Raw genomic sequence first — 14,672 nt, 5'->3', positions numbered from 1 at the left:
GCTTACATTTGGCCCCATTTGCTTCATCATAGTCTCTATAATAAGTATTTATAGAGACAAAATGATAGGCATATGCATGTATATTTTTCTCAACTGTTTGAGAATTTCTATATCAGAATTTATTTTCTCTTGAACAACTCTCCTGGAATTACTCTTTTACTCTTGTATACTATAATAACTTAGCTGATGATAATTTTGGTAGTTGCAGAAAGTGTGATAGGCTTTTTGTAGGAAGTTATGTTTATTCCTTTGAATATCAGAGTATAAATTATAGCAACTTGAACAGACCCTGTGAAGTTTATCACTACTGTACACATAAGAGTGATTTTTATTTTCACAGTCCTGGAAGATACTGCTCTTTGGTGTAATAAATTTGGTATGTACTGGCTTCCTGCTTATGTGGTGCAGTTCTACTAATAGTATAGGTATGTCACCATTTGTATTTTTATGGATTTATTATTTTCACTTTTATTTTTTTCATTGGAAATAAAGCTTTATCTTCCTTTACAAAGAATGTATTATTCTGCAATGCATATAACTCTAAATGATTTAAATGAGGGAGTATATTTAAAACTTCCCTGTAAACTATAAGATTTTGTTCATTTGGTCGGATAGTATCTTTTTTTTTAAGTTTTTTTCTTTTTAAAATATATTTTAAGATAGAAATGGGGTCTCGCTGTGTTGCCCAGGCTGGTCTCAAACATCTGAGCTCAAGTGATCACCCACCTCAGCCTCGGAAAGTGCTGGGATTACAGGCATGAGCCACCATACCCGGCCATTATCATTTTAAATAAGCTGTTATTTTTTTTTAAAATTTGTTAAATCTATTTAGAAATTTGTGGTTTTTTGGGTTTTTTTGGAGACAGGGTCTTGCTCTGTTGCCCAGGCTGGAGTGCAGTGATGTGATCTTGGCTCATGGCACCCTCTGCCTCCTGGGTTCATGTGATTGTCCTGCCTCAGCCTCCCAGGTAGCTAGGATTACAGGTGCATGCCACCATGCCTGACTAATTTTTTTTGTTTTGTATTTTTAGTAGAGACCGGGTTTTACTATGTTGGCCAGGCTGGTCTAACTTCTCACCTCGTGATCTACCCTCCTTGGCCTCCCAAAGTGCTGGGATTACAGGCATGAGCCATCACACCTGGCCAGAGATTTTTTTTAATGTAGTAGATTAGAACTTTATGCAGTTTATAAGTTAGATTTTGAGGTTTGTTGGCTTTTCTTTAAAATGGAAATTCTGTAATTTTTTTCTTGTGTCTATGTTTTTTAATGCATTCTTCTTTTGTTCTGTTATTCAAACAATACATTTGAAATAGTGTCGAGATTACAGAAGCAGGCAGAAAAAATGGTAACAGGGCTTTTGAACATTTCGTTGCTTCACTTTTCCTAATGGAAAAATCAGGTTGGAAAGTAAGCTTTTCTACTAACCAGCTTTGGCTACATATATCTATCAAATGTGTTAGATAACTGCCAATACATGAGGTTGGCCAGTGACTCAAAAGTTCTTTTGGTAATGGTTACCTCTGGTAGAAATAATTTTGGTGACTTACTGTATTTTTTTAAAGGATTCAATAATATTTTAATCATTTTGTTGTTTTGTTTTGCAGCTTTAACTGCCTATACTTATCTGACCATTTTTGATCTTTTTAGGTAAGTTTTTAGGAAATCTTAATGTTTTGGAGCCAATAAGGAATTTGGTAGAAATGTGGTATAATCATATAATTCAGCAATAAAAAGAGCAACTGCTGATATCTTACAAGAAAACAATAAAAACATTACACATGAAGACAGTCATAAAGAACCACATATTGTATGATTTCGTTTATGTGAAATGTCTGGAATAGGCATATCTATGGAGAGAAAAAGTAGATTATGAAGAAGTTTTCTTTGCTTAAAGGAAAATACTGAATGAGTAAAATTATCAGTATAGAACAAACACACAAACAGCAGTAATTAGAGGCGTAATAGTAATTAGAGGATGGGTGGGGTGGCTCATGCCTGTAATCTCAGCACTTTGGGAAGCTGAGGTGGGTGGATCACTTGAGGTCAGGGGGTTACAACCAGCCTGGCCAACATGGTGAAACCTTGTCTCTACTAAAAATATAAAAATTAACCAGGCCTGGTGGCATGCACCTATAGTCCCAGCTACTCAGGGGGCTGAGGCAGGAGAATCGCTTGAACCCCAGAGACGGAAGTTGCAGTGAGCCGAGATCATGCCACTGCACTCCAGCCTGGGTGATAAAGCAAGACTCTGTCTCAAAAAACAAACAACAATAAAAAACAGTAATTAGAGGCAGAAAACCTTTTATTTACATAAAAACAGAAAAGATAAATGTCCAGGCATAAACTTAACAAGATGTGTACAAACAAGATATTTATGAAAATAACTTCAAAATGATTCTGAAAGACAAAAAAGACCTTTAAAAAAAGGTAAATCATGTACTTAGGAACAACTTCAAATCATTTTTTTAAAAAGTCAATTCTCTCTCAAGTTAATCAAACTAAACAAGCTTATTCTAAAATTTATGTGAAAAAAATGAATAGAAGGCTGTGTAACAGACTTAAATTACTTAGGATAATTAAAGATGACATAAAGTATTGGGCCAGGTGCCACAGCTCATACCTGTAATCCCAGCAATTTGGGAGGCTGATGTGGGAAGATCACTTAAGGCCAGAAGTTCAAGACCAGGCTGGGCAACACAGCAAGATCTCATGTCTAAAAAAAATAAAAATAGTCAAATGTGATGGAGTGGGCCTGTGATCCTAGCTGTTCAGGAGTCAGGAGGCAGAGGTGGGAGGTTTACTTGAGCCCTGGTATTCTAGGCTGCAGCCATGATCATGCTACTGCACTCCAGCCTGGGCAAGAGAGTGAGACCCTGTCTCTAAAAAAAAGAAAAAACGGAAACAAGGCCAGGCATAGTGGCATATGCCTGTAATCCGAGCACTTTGGGAGGCCAAGGCAAGTGGGTCACTTGAGGTCAGGAGTTTGAGACCAGCCTGGCCAACATGGTAAAACCTGGTCTCTACTAAAAATACAAAATTTGCCAGGCGGGGTGGTGTTTGCCTGTAGTCCCAGGTGCTTCAGAGACTGAAGCACAAGAATCACTTGGACCCAGGAGGTAGAGGTTGCAGTGAGCTGAGATCCGAGATCATGCTACCATACTCCAGCCTGGGCAAGAAGAGCAAAACTTCTTCTGAAAAACGAAACAGAAAATATTTATAACTTTAATTATATTAAAGTTAAAAACTCTAGGTAGCAAATGTCAGTGTAGACAGAAAATAACCTGAGAAGATATTTGTAATTCATCTCTCAAATTGCTAATTTTGCTAATAGTTAATAACACAAAGACAAAGAAAATGAAGGAAGAAAAAAATTTATAATTCATACAGAGTTTACAGAAAAGGAAATATAAATGATATGAAAAGTTGCTCATTTTCACTAACAGAGAAATGCAAATTAAAATTACTCGAGATGCTGGTTTGCCTATAACATTGGGAAAGATAAAATATTTGAGTATGCTTGTGTCATTGAGTGTGCTAGGGAAACATGTGCTCTTTTGTTTTTTAAAAAAATGGCTTTACTGGTCCAGGCGAGGTGGCTTATGCCTGTAATCCCAGCACCTTGGTGGGCCGAGGCGGGCAGATTGCAAGATCAGAAGTTCGAGACTAGCATGGCCAATATGGTGAAACCCCATCTCTACTAAAAATACAAAAATTAGCCGGGCGTGGTGGCGGACACCTGTAGTCTCACCTACTCTAGAGGCTGAGGCAGGAGAATTGCTTGAAACCGGGAGTCAGAGATTGCAGTGAGCCGAGATTGCACCACTGCACTCCAGCACTGCACGGGGCAACAGAGCAAGACTCTGTCTCAAAAAAAAAAAAAAAAAGGATTTATTGAGATATTATAATTCATATGCCTTAAAATAACTTTTAGTGTCTTCATACATAGAGTTGTGTATTCATCACCATAAACAACTTCATAATATTTTCTTTTCCTTTTTTTTTTTTTTTTTTTTGAGACAGAGTCTCACTCTGTCGCCCAGGTTGGAGTACAGTGGCACGATCTGAGCTCACTGCAACTTCCACTTCCAGGTTCAAGCCATTCTCCTGCTTCAGACTCCCAAGTAGCTGGGAATACAGATGTGCACCACCATGCACAGCTAATTTTTGTATTTTTTAGTAGAGATTGGGTTTCACCGTGTTGGCCAGACTGGTCTTGAACTCCCGGCCTCAAGTGATCGGCCCATCTTGGCCTCCCAAAGTGTTGGGATCACAGGCGTGAGCCACCATGCCCATCCTACAGTATTTTCATTATCTCAAAATGAAACCACTCCGCTTAGCTATTACTCTGCAGTCATTCCATTCTCCCAGTCATTCCATTCTCTTCTCCAGCCTAGGCAACTACTAACCTTTTTTCTCTTGAAAGGTTTGCCTACTCTGGACATTTCACATGAGTGGAATCATACAATATACAGTCCTTTATGACTGTCTTCTCAGCTTAATGCTTTTCTGTTTTGTTGTAGCATATATCAATAGTTACTCTTTTTTTTTTTTTTTTTTTTTTTTGAGTTGGGATCTTACTCTGTCACCCAGGCTGGAGTGCCACGGTACAATCTTAGCTCACTGAAACCTCTGCCTCCTGGCCTCAAGCAGTCCTCCCGCCTCAGCCTCCCAAGTAGCTGGGACCATAGATACATGCCACCATGCCTGGCTAACCTTTTTTATATTTTTGGTAGAGATGCATTTCATGCTCTTTCTTTTTATTGCTGAATTGTATGGCCATACCACATTTTATTGTTTATTTATTTATTCAGTACGACATTTTATTTGTTCTAGTTGATGGACATTTAGGATTGTTTCTACGTTTTGGCTATTATGAGTAAGGCTGCTGTGAATATTTGTATATGTTTTTGTTTAGACATAGGTTTTCATTTCTCTTGAGTAAATACCTGGAAGTAGAATTGCAGGGTCATATAACTCTCTTTAACCATCTGAGGGGAACTGTCAGATTGTTTTCCAAAATGAATGCAGCATTTTTCATTTCTACCGGTAGAGTATAAGGATTCCAATTTCCCCATATCCTCACCAACTCTCATTATTATCTTTTTATTATAGTCATCCTAGTAGGTGTGAAGTGGTGTTTCCTGCGTTTGATTTGCATTTTCTTAATGAACAGTGAGGTTAAACATCTTTTCATGTGTTTCTTGATTATTTGTATATTTTTTGGAGACTTGCCTGTTCATATAATTTGCCTATTTTTTAGATTAGTTGTCTTTTCATTGTTGAGTTTCTTATATTCTAGATACAAATCAGATATATGCTTTGCAGAAACTTTCTCACATTCTGTGGGTTGTCTTTTCACTTGATGGAGTCCTTTGAAGCCCAAAAGTTTTCCTTTTTTTTTTTAAGTTTTCAGTTTTGAAGAAGTCCAGATCTCTTTTTCTTTGATGGTTATGCTTTGAGTGTTTTGTCTAGGAAACCATGACCTAATCTAAGGTCATGAAAATTTATGGTTAAATTTTCTTTTTTTTTTTTCTGAGACAAAGTCTTGCTGTGTTACCCAGGCTGGAGTGCAATGGTATGATCTCAACTCACTGTAAGCTCTGCCTCTTGGGTCCAAGTGATTCTCCTGCCTCGGCCTCCCAAGTACCTAGGATTATAGGCATGCACCATCATGCCTGGCTACTTTTTCTGTTTTTAGTAGAGACAGGGTTTCACCATGTTGGCCAGATTGGTCTCAATCTCTTGACCTCATGATCTGCCACCTCGGCCTCCCAAAGTGCTGGTATTAGAGGTGTGAGGCCCAGACGGAAACAGGCACTTTTATACATTGCTGGTGGGAATATAAATTGGTGCAGCATCTTGAGGTCAGTTTGGCAATATTGATTAAATTTGTAAATGCCCACAACCTTAAACATAGCAGTTCCTTTTCTAGTAACTTATAGTATAGATATATTTTTGTGGTTAAAAATGAGTTGTGTATGAGGGTATTCAGTACAAAAGATTGGAAATCAGTATGTGAATGATGAAATAAATTATGGGGCATGTATACCCCATATTTATGGTATATACATGCCATAGAATTCTCAAACGTAACCATACATCAGAATTACTTGGAAGGTCTTGTTAAAATACATATTGCTTCATTTCCAGAGTTTCTGACACAGGAGGCATAGGGTAGGACCCAAGAATTTACATTTCTAGGAATAGATGAAACTGATCTTGCTGGGTATAGAGAACCCAGTTATATATGTAATTAAATATTATGTAGCCTAAACATAAAGTCAAAGCATTCTATGGTTTAGAGGTTCTCATGAAGGGAAAAAGCAAGATACTCAACAGTATATATAGTATGCTGCAAATTGTATTAAAAAGGAGGAAAGAATAGGAATACACACATATATACACATCTATACACTATATTCATTTGCTTGTATTTGCATAAATATACATAGGAAAGATAAACAAGAAACTGATAATAATAGGTGTCTTTGAGGAGGAAGACTGGCAGGGAGACAAGTTTAGATTCTTTACACTATATATCTTTTTTGTAAATTTTATATTTTAATTATATAAATAAAATGCCAATTTAAAAATAAAAGCAGTTTAAAATATGTTATAACCAAGAGTAGTGGCTCATGCCTCTAATCCCAGTGCTTTAGGAGACTAAGGCAGGAGGACATTTGAGCCCAGGATTTTAAGGCTGCAGTGAGCTATGATCTTGCCACTGTATTCCAGCCTTAGTGACAGAGAGAGACCCTATAGACCAGGCACAGTGGCTCATGTCTGTAATTCCAGCACTTTTAGAGGCCAAGGTGAACAGAACCCTTGAACCCAGGAGTTCAAGACCAGCCTTGGCAATACAATGAAACCTACCTCTTCTCTACAAAAATGTTTAAAAAATTAGCCAAACATGTAATTCCAGCTACTCAGGAGGCTGGGGCAGTAGGATCACTTGAGCCCAAGAAGTCAAGGCTGCAGTGATCTATGATTGCATCACTGTACTCCGGTCTTGGGTCTTGGTGAAAGACTAATACCCTATCTCAAATGTAAATAAATATATAAAAATGAAAGGAGAGACCCTGTTTTAAAAATAAATAGATATATACATACATTTTATTTTATTTATTTTTGAGATAGGGTCTTGCTTTGTCATCTAAGCTGGAGTGCAGTGGCACGATCTCAGCTCACTGCATGCAGCCTCCACCTCCAGGGCTCAAGTGATTATCTTGTCTTTGCCTCCTGAGTAGCTGGGATTACAGGCACCCACCACCACTCCTGGCTAATTTTTGTATTTTTGGTAAAGATGGGGTTTCACTATGTTGGCCAGGCTGGTCTCGAACTCCTGACCTCAGGCGGTCCACCCGCCTTGGCCTCCCAAAGTTCTGGGATTAGAGGCGTGAGCCACTGTGCTCAGCCCACACGTATATTTAAAATTTGGAGAAAGTTATTAATGTTATCAACCATATTTGATAATAACAAACTAATAGTAATAAAAATAGTACAGTTTTTAAAATATAATAATACTGTTTCCCTAATGTCTTAAGGTTCATAAGTAAAATCTTTTCATTTAATTTGAAGAAGTTTCTTTCTTTAGAGGCTCATAATCTGCCATATAAGTTAGCTATCGATATATAACATTTCAGAAGAAAGGTGTGATTTAGGGTCATTTAGAGCTTCACTAGTATCCAAACAGAATAAAGTGGATATCTGATTTTAGAGTATTAAGTGTTAAAAATGCTACTGTTTTACAAAGAGGTGTAGAAATATATTTTATTGAAGAACATTAGTAACAAAGTAGTATTATTAAACTATGGAAATTAAAATGATTTATACCTATAAATGAAATAAAATATATTGAATGATTTATTAATAAATGGATGCTGTTTTTTAGATTTATGTAGTAATGGGAAGTAAATTTGATCAGTATACCATATTGCATCAAATATTAGATACCAACAGTTATATGACAAATATTTATTTTATGTGTCCCCAAGAAAAATGCTGCTAATTCAGCTGTGATACACTGTAAGTTGTGAGACTAACCCTGATTTTAGGATTATTAAGATATGAAAATATATATATATATATATATATATTTTTTTTTTTAAGATGGGGTTTCACCATGTTGTTCAGGCTGGTCTTGAACTCCTGATCACAGGTGATCCGCCCGCCTTGGCCTCCAAAGTGCTTGCATTAGAGCCACCACGCCCAGCGAAAATATGTACTTCTTAAAAGTGATGAACTATAGTAACAGTTTCAGAGTTTTTTTTTTTTTTGAGACAAGGTATCATTCTTTTTTTTTTTTTTTTTTTTTGATACCTTGTCTCAAAAAAAATGATACCTTGTCTCCAAAAAAAAAAAAAAAAAAGGTATCATTCTTTTACCCAGGCTAAGAATACAGTGACGCAGTCACATCTCACTGCAGCTGCAATCTTCTGGGCTCAGGCAATCCTCCTACCTCATCCTCTGGAGTTGCAGGGACTACAGTCACTCACTACCACACCAGGCTAATTTTTGTATATTTTTGTGGTGACAGAGTCTCTACATGTTGCTGAGGGCTGGTCTTGAATTCCTGGGCTCTCAAGTGATCCACCTGCGGTGACCTCCCAAAGTGCTAAGATTACAGGCATGAGCCACCACCCCCAGCCTAATTGTATATTTCTGACTGCAGAAACTCATTTGACTGGCTTTATCTGATGCAATGTCAAAAATTATCCATCCATTCAAAGCCAGCCTAGATTCAGGTACCTATCTGTGGGTGAGTCAGCTGTGGTTGAGGACCCTTAACATGACCATACAGTCATGTTAAGGACATACCAGTTCCCTCTGTAAGTGTATATATGGAGAAAGAAATGAAGGATAGTTAATAACTGAGAATTGAGGAATTGTGAGCTAGGGAGACAGACTCTTGACTCCCTGTTTCCTGGAGTCTTTCATATTTCCATTTAAGGATTAGAAAATACTTTGATGTCTTCAGGATCCATGAGATAGGAGTATATTATAAGGATGTCTTTTCGGCCAGGCTTGGTGGCTCACGCCTGTAATCCCAGCACTTTGGGTGGCCAAGGCAGGTGGATCACTTGAGGCGGGGAGTTCGAGACCAGCCTGGCCAACATGGCAAAAACCCCATCTCTACTAAAAAAATAAAAACTAGCTGGGTGCGGTGGCACACATCTGTAATCCCAGCCACTCAGGAGGCTGAGGCAGGAGAATCACTTGAACCTAGGAGGCAGAGGTTGCAGTGAGCTGAGATGATACCACTGCACTCCACCCTGGGCAATAGAGCAAGACTCTGTCTTAAAAAAAAAAAAAAAAAAAGGATTTATTTCATTAATCAGGTGACTAACATATTTAATTGAGTCTGACACAGATAGTTGTTAGCTAATTTCATACTCTAGTAACTTGTTTTAGAGTGAATCTGTACTAGACTTGGAAAATGAACATAATTTTGTATCATTCAGAAGGTTGTCAAGGTATCATTAATATTTAGTTTAACTTTCAAAAAAGATGAAATGAAACATATCAAAGTTAAAATTTATCATGTGTCATTTTTTTTAGCATTTTCAGTTACGGAAACCATTTAGGGTAGATAACATTGGGTAGTGGAAGTATGAGTTTAGGTTCTACTTAACTGACTTAATGATGTATTATAACTTCATTCTGTTCCTTCACATGTTAAAATCTTCCAACTATATCACATGTTCAGATGCTCACTGTCATTAATGGTAAATTACTAGAATTATTTATTTAATACATTATTAGAATAATTTATTATTAATTTAGTCTGTTCAGACACGGAGAACTTTCAACCACTTAGAAATTCTGAAGACTTAATTTCTCTTCATATGTTCTCTTCTAGTTCTAATGCTAAATTTATTTTTCTTTTTACTTAGTTTAATGACATGTTTAATAAGTTACTGGGTAACAATGAGGAAACCTAGCCCTGTCTATTCATTTGGGTAAGTTCAAATTATTTTATTTTCTGCTAACTTATGAGTACTAAAGTATTTATAGTAGACAATAAAGAGCTAGCTAGAGTTTTTTGGAAAGTAAATGCTGCCTACTTAGTGAAATGATGATCAGATAGTGAAAATAGATAGATTGGGCCCAGTGGCTCACGCCTGTAATCCAGCATTTTGGGAGGCCAAGGCAGGCAGATCACCTGAAGTTAGGAGTTCGAGACCAGCCTGCTCATCATGGCAAAACACCATCTGTACAAAAAATAACCAGGTGTGGTGGTGTGCACCTGTAATCCCAGCTACTTGGGAGTCTGGGGCGGGAGAATCACTTGAACCCAGGAGATGGAGGTTACAGTAAGCTGAGATCATGCACTGCACTCCAGCCTGGGTGACAGAGCAGGACTCCATTTCAAAAAATAAAAAAAGAAAATAGAAAAGCATCTTCTAAGAAACATAAATATTTAAAGTATTAATCATATTAAAATAAAATGTTCACATTAGGTTTTTTGTATTTTATAAAGCAAATATTTTTTTAAAGTTTCACATTAAGTTCTTTAATATTTTCGGAATTTATTTGGGAGTTTATTTTAGCTAGAGCAAGTACAAAGGATTTTCATGTTAGTGTATCTTCTAGATGTTAAATAAATGTGACATAGTTTAATACTAGGCACTAATAAAGATGGATTTTTATCTAAAATTTTGGATTTGTGATAGCAATGGATTAACAAATAATTTGAGATTTGTTTCCATAATTTAAAAAATTACTAAGGCCAGGTGTGGCTCATGCCAATAATCCTAGCACTGTGGTAGGCCAAGGCAGGAGGATTGCTTGAGTTAGAGACCAGCCTGGGCAACATAGTGAGACCTGTTGCTACAAAAAATTTTTAAAAATTAGCTAGACATGGTGGTGCATACCTGTGGTTTCAGCTGCTTGGGAGGCTGAGGAAGGAGGGTCGCTAAAGCCCAGGAGTTTGAGATTGCAATGAGCTCTAATTGCTTCACTGCATTACAGGTGACAAGAGTAAAACCCTGTCTCAAAAAAAAAATTAGTGAAAGTTTAAAGGAAATACTCTTTTTTATTAAAGGTTTAAAAATGTATTTAAACATGACTTTCTTTTAGATTCTAGGAAACAACTTGAAAGAATTTTACTTTGTTATTATTATTTTTTACCCGAAGAGACATATCAACCAAGGATGTTTACTTTAGCAAAGAAACTTTTGGACCAAACTTACTCTTCTTTTCCACCATACCATTCATTGGGACCGTATTCTTTTGAACAAAATTAGGTTTTATTTACTTAAACAGTGGAAATAAGTAAACCTAAAATTTTAATGCAAAATAAGGATTTTTCATAAATCATACGTCAAAATGAATTTTTAGAAATTATCTTTTATTTTATTTATTTATCTTTTGAGATAGAGTCTCACTTTGTCACCCAGGCTGGAGTGCAGTGGCATGATCTGGGCTTACTGCAGGCTTCACCTCTTGGGCTCTAGTGATTCTTCTGCCTCCCAAGTAGTTAGGATTACAGGCATGTGCCACCACACCTGGCCAAGTTTCTTTTTATATTTTTAGTAGAGATGGAATTTCACCATGTTGGCCAGCCTGGTCTTGAACTCTTGACCTCAAATGATCTGCCCACCTCGGCCTCCCAAAATGCTGGGATTACAGGTGTGAGCCCCCACACCCAGCCTTTTTTTTTTTTCTTTGCAGAGTTTTGCTGTGTTGCCCAGGCTGAAGTGCAGTCATGTGACCTTGGCTCACTGCAATCTCTGCCTACTGAGTTCAAGTGATTCTCATTCTTCAGCCTCCAGAATAACTGAGATTACAGGTGTGTACCACCACACTCAGCTAATTTTTATATTTTTAGTAGAGATGGGATTTTGCCATGTTGGCCAAGCTGGTCTCCAGCTCCTGGCCTCACAGTGCCGGGCCTGGCCTGTATCACTGAAATTTGTAAGAGTTGCATTATCACTATGATAATCAGTTGTAAGGTATAGATAGATATATCCATATAAGGAAATCTTGTCACTGCAGGTGACAGAAATCTAACAAGTTAGTTTGGGGCCTGGTACAGTGGCTCATGCCTGTAATTCCAGCGTTTTGGGAGGCCAAGGCAGGTGAATCACCTGAGGCCAGGAGTTCGAGACCAGGCTGGCCAACATGGCAAAATCCCATCTCTACTAAAAATACAAAAAAAAAAAGAAATTAGCTGGGCATGGTTGTGGGCGTCTGTAATCCCAGCTACTTGGGAGGCTGAGGCAGGAGAATCATTTGAACTCGGGAGGCACAGGTTGCAGTGGGCCAAGATCGTGCCATTGCACTCCAGCCTAGGAGATGGAGCAAAACTCTGTCCCCACCCAAAATAAAAGTTGGTTTGGGGAGTTGTGTGCAGTGGCTCACGCCTGGCCTGTAATCCCAGCACTTTGAGGGGCCCAGGTGGGCAATCACTTGAGGTCATTGGTTTGAGACTATCCTAAGCAAAGAGTGAAACCTCGTCTCTACAAAAAATACAAAAATTAGCTGGGTATGGTGGGGCATGTTTGCATTCCCAGCTACTCAGGAGACAGAACTGGGAAGATGGCTTGAACCTGGGAGGCAGAGGTTGCAGTGTGCTGAGATGGCGCCGCTACACTCCTACCTGCACAACAGAGCCAGACCCTGTCTCAAAAAAAAAAAAAGAAAAGAAAAGTGAGTTTGGGGGAAAATGGAAGGACTTTTACAATTTATGTAACCAACTACTGTGGGAAGACGGTAACTAACGCAGGCACTAGACCACTGAGGACATTGTCATTTTTTTACATCCCAGGGCTGCTTTTCTCTTCATGTCATGTTTAGTCTCTCAGATCACTTTTCTCCACCAACCTGGAATGATAACTCCTAGCAAGACCTTAATTCACATCTTCTCACCATCCTAGAGAGGAAATAATAAATTACGACTATTAAAATAATACTTATAGTAGGCAATAGAGAGCTAGCTAGAGTATTTCTGGAAAATAAATACTGCCTAGTTTAGAAAATTAGAGAAAGAACGGTTGCTTGGTCCAGCTTGGAACAGACATCAGTCTTTATAGATCAGTTGCTGTGGTCAGGAGGTAAGGTTACATGACAGCTCCCATTTTGGCTCACTTGCTTAGAGTGAACAGGAAAGGAAGGAACAGTTAAGAAGTAAACACTCGGGAGGGGAGGGTGGGGAGAGATAACATGGTGAGAAATGGCAGATACAGTATGCACCTAAAGTAGAATTTATACTCCCATTTGTAGTGTTTGAGAGTTGCAGTTGCTTTGTGTCTTTGCCACCAGTTGGTATTGTCTTTTTTTTAAGGCAGAGTCTTGCTTAGTCACACAGGCTAGAGTGCAGTGGCGAAATCTCAGCTCACTGCAACCCCTGCCTCCCAGGTGCAAACCATTCTTGTGCCTTAGCCTCCCAAGTAGCTGGGACTACAGGCATGTGCCACCATGCCTGGCTTTTTTTTTTTTTTTTTTGGTGTTTTTAGTAGAGACAGGGTTCCATCATGTTGACCAGGCTGGGATTATAGGCATAAGCCTGAAATTTACATTTTAAAGGGCAGTAACAGAAAAACAAATACCTTGTTTGGTAAATTCTGTACAGACAATTATAGTAACCTGATTCGAGAAGAGCTTAACCAGATGACTATTTTAGATTAGGAGAATCACTTGAGACTGGGAGGCAGAGGCTGCAATGAGCCAAGATCGCACCACTGCACTCCATCCTCCATCTCAAAAAAAAAAAAAAGGTAAATTTCATGGAAATAGGGATCCTGTCTTATTTTCTGTAATATATTTGTGCAATTTGATGAATTTTAAGAAAGAATACATTTGTATAACTACTGTCTGGATCATGTTATAAAACATTACTTAGCTCAGAGAAGTTATTAGGAAAAAAGAAAAAAAAAAAAGTAAAACATTACAAGTCCCTCAAAACCTCCCTTCATGTCCATTCAGACCCTACCAAAAGTAACCAGTATTCTGACATCTAACATTGCACATTAGTTTTGCCTGTTTCTTAATATCCTATAGATGGAATATAGTAGGTACTATCTTGTAGTAGTTCATTCTTGTTCATTGTTCTCATATACCATTATATGAATATATCATAAATTGCTTAATTGTTAAGGACATTTAGATGACTTTCACTTATTAAGCTATTATAAATAAAACTACTTCTGAACATTCTTGTATATATCTTTTAGTGTACATGCGTACCCATTTATGTTGGGTTTGTATCTTTGAGTGTAATTAGTTTGGATTTGCATGTTCATTATTACAAGATAAGATACCAAACTGTTTTCCAGAGCAGTTTTACCAATTTATACTCCCATTTGTAGTGTTTGAGAGTTGCAGTTGCTTTGTGTCCTTGCCAACAGAGATCGTGTAGTGCATTCCTGCCTGGGCAACAGAGCAAGACCCCATCTCAAAAAAAAAAGTTTTAAATTTTAGTGGTTTATTTAATTTATCCTCTGGGGTTGGTCCTTTTGTGTACTTGTTAAGAAATCTTGGCCTACCCCCAGGTCATAGAGATACTTTGCTCTATTATCACCTAGAAGTCTTACTGTTTGATCTTTCATATTTAATCCTACAGTCCACTTGGGATAGATTTTTTGTTACGGTGTGAAGCAGGTGTACATTTGTTTCCATATAGATACTCAATTGATATAACACCGTTTATTGGGGAAAAAGTTACCCTTCT

The 14,672-nt window shown here is 37.8% G+C and overlaps 1 protein-coding gene across 26 annotated transcripts in view; it reads left to right on the top strand.

Moving 5' to 3' along the window:
• The window catches only part of SLC30A6 (solute carrier family 30 member 6), a 55,455-nt gene that overhangs the window by 10,376 nt on the left and 30,407 nt on the right, over window positions 1–14,672 (top strand). For 13 of the 26 annotated variants that reach the window (XM_078349549.1, XM_078349566.1, XM_002757869.6 and 10 more), the window contains 3 exons: window positions 341–425; window positions 1,606–1,648; window positions 9,895–9,960. In XM_078349549.1, coding sequence (XP_078205675.1) covers window positions 341–425; window positions 1,606–1,648; window positions 9,895–9,960 — 194 coding nt within the window. The remainder of the gene's footprint in view (window positions 1–340; window positions 426–1,605; window positions 1,649–9,894; window positions 9,961–14,672) is intronic. The other 13 variants (XM_078349567.1, XM_078349558.1, XM_078349556.1 and 10 more) reach the window with 3 other exon arrangements.

The sequence above is a fragment of the Callithrix jacchus genome, chromosome 14 (genome assembly GCF_049354715.1).
Source record: "Callithrix jacchus isolate 240 chromosome 14, calJac240_pri, whole genome shotgun sequence".
In the NCBI taxonomy this organism is placed as follows: Eukaryota; Metazoa; Chordata; class Mammalia; order Primates; family Cebidae; genus Callithrix; species Callithrix jacchus.
This window is presented reverse-complemented; position numbering and strand designations above follow the sequence as displayed.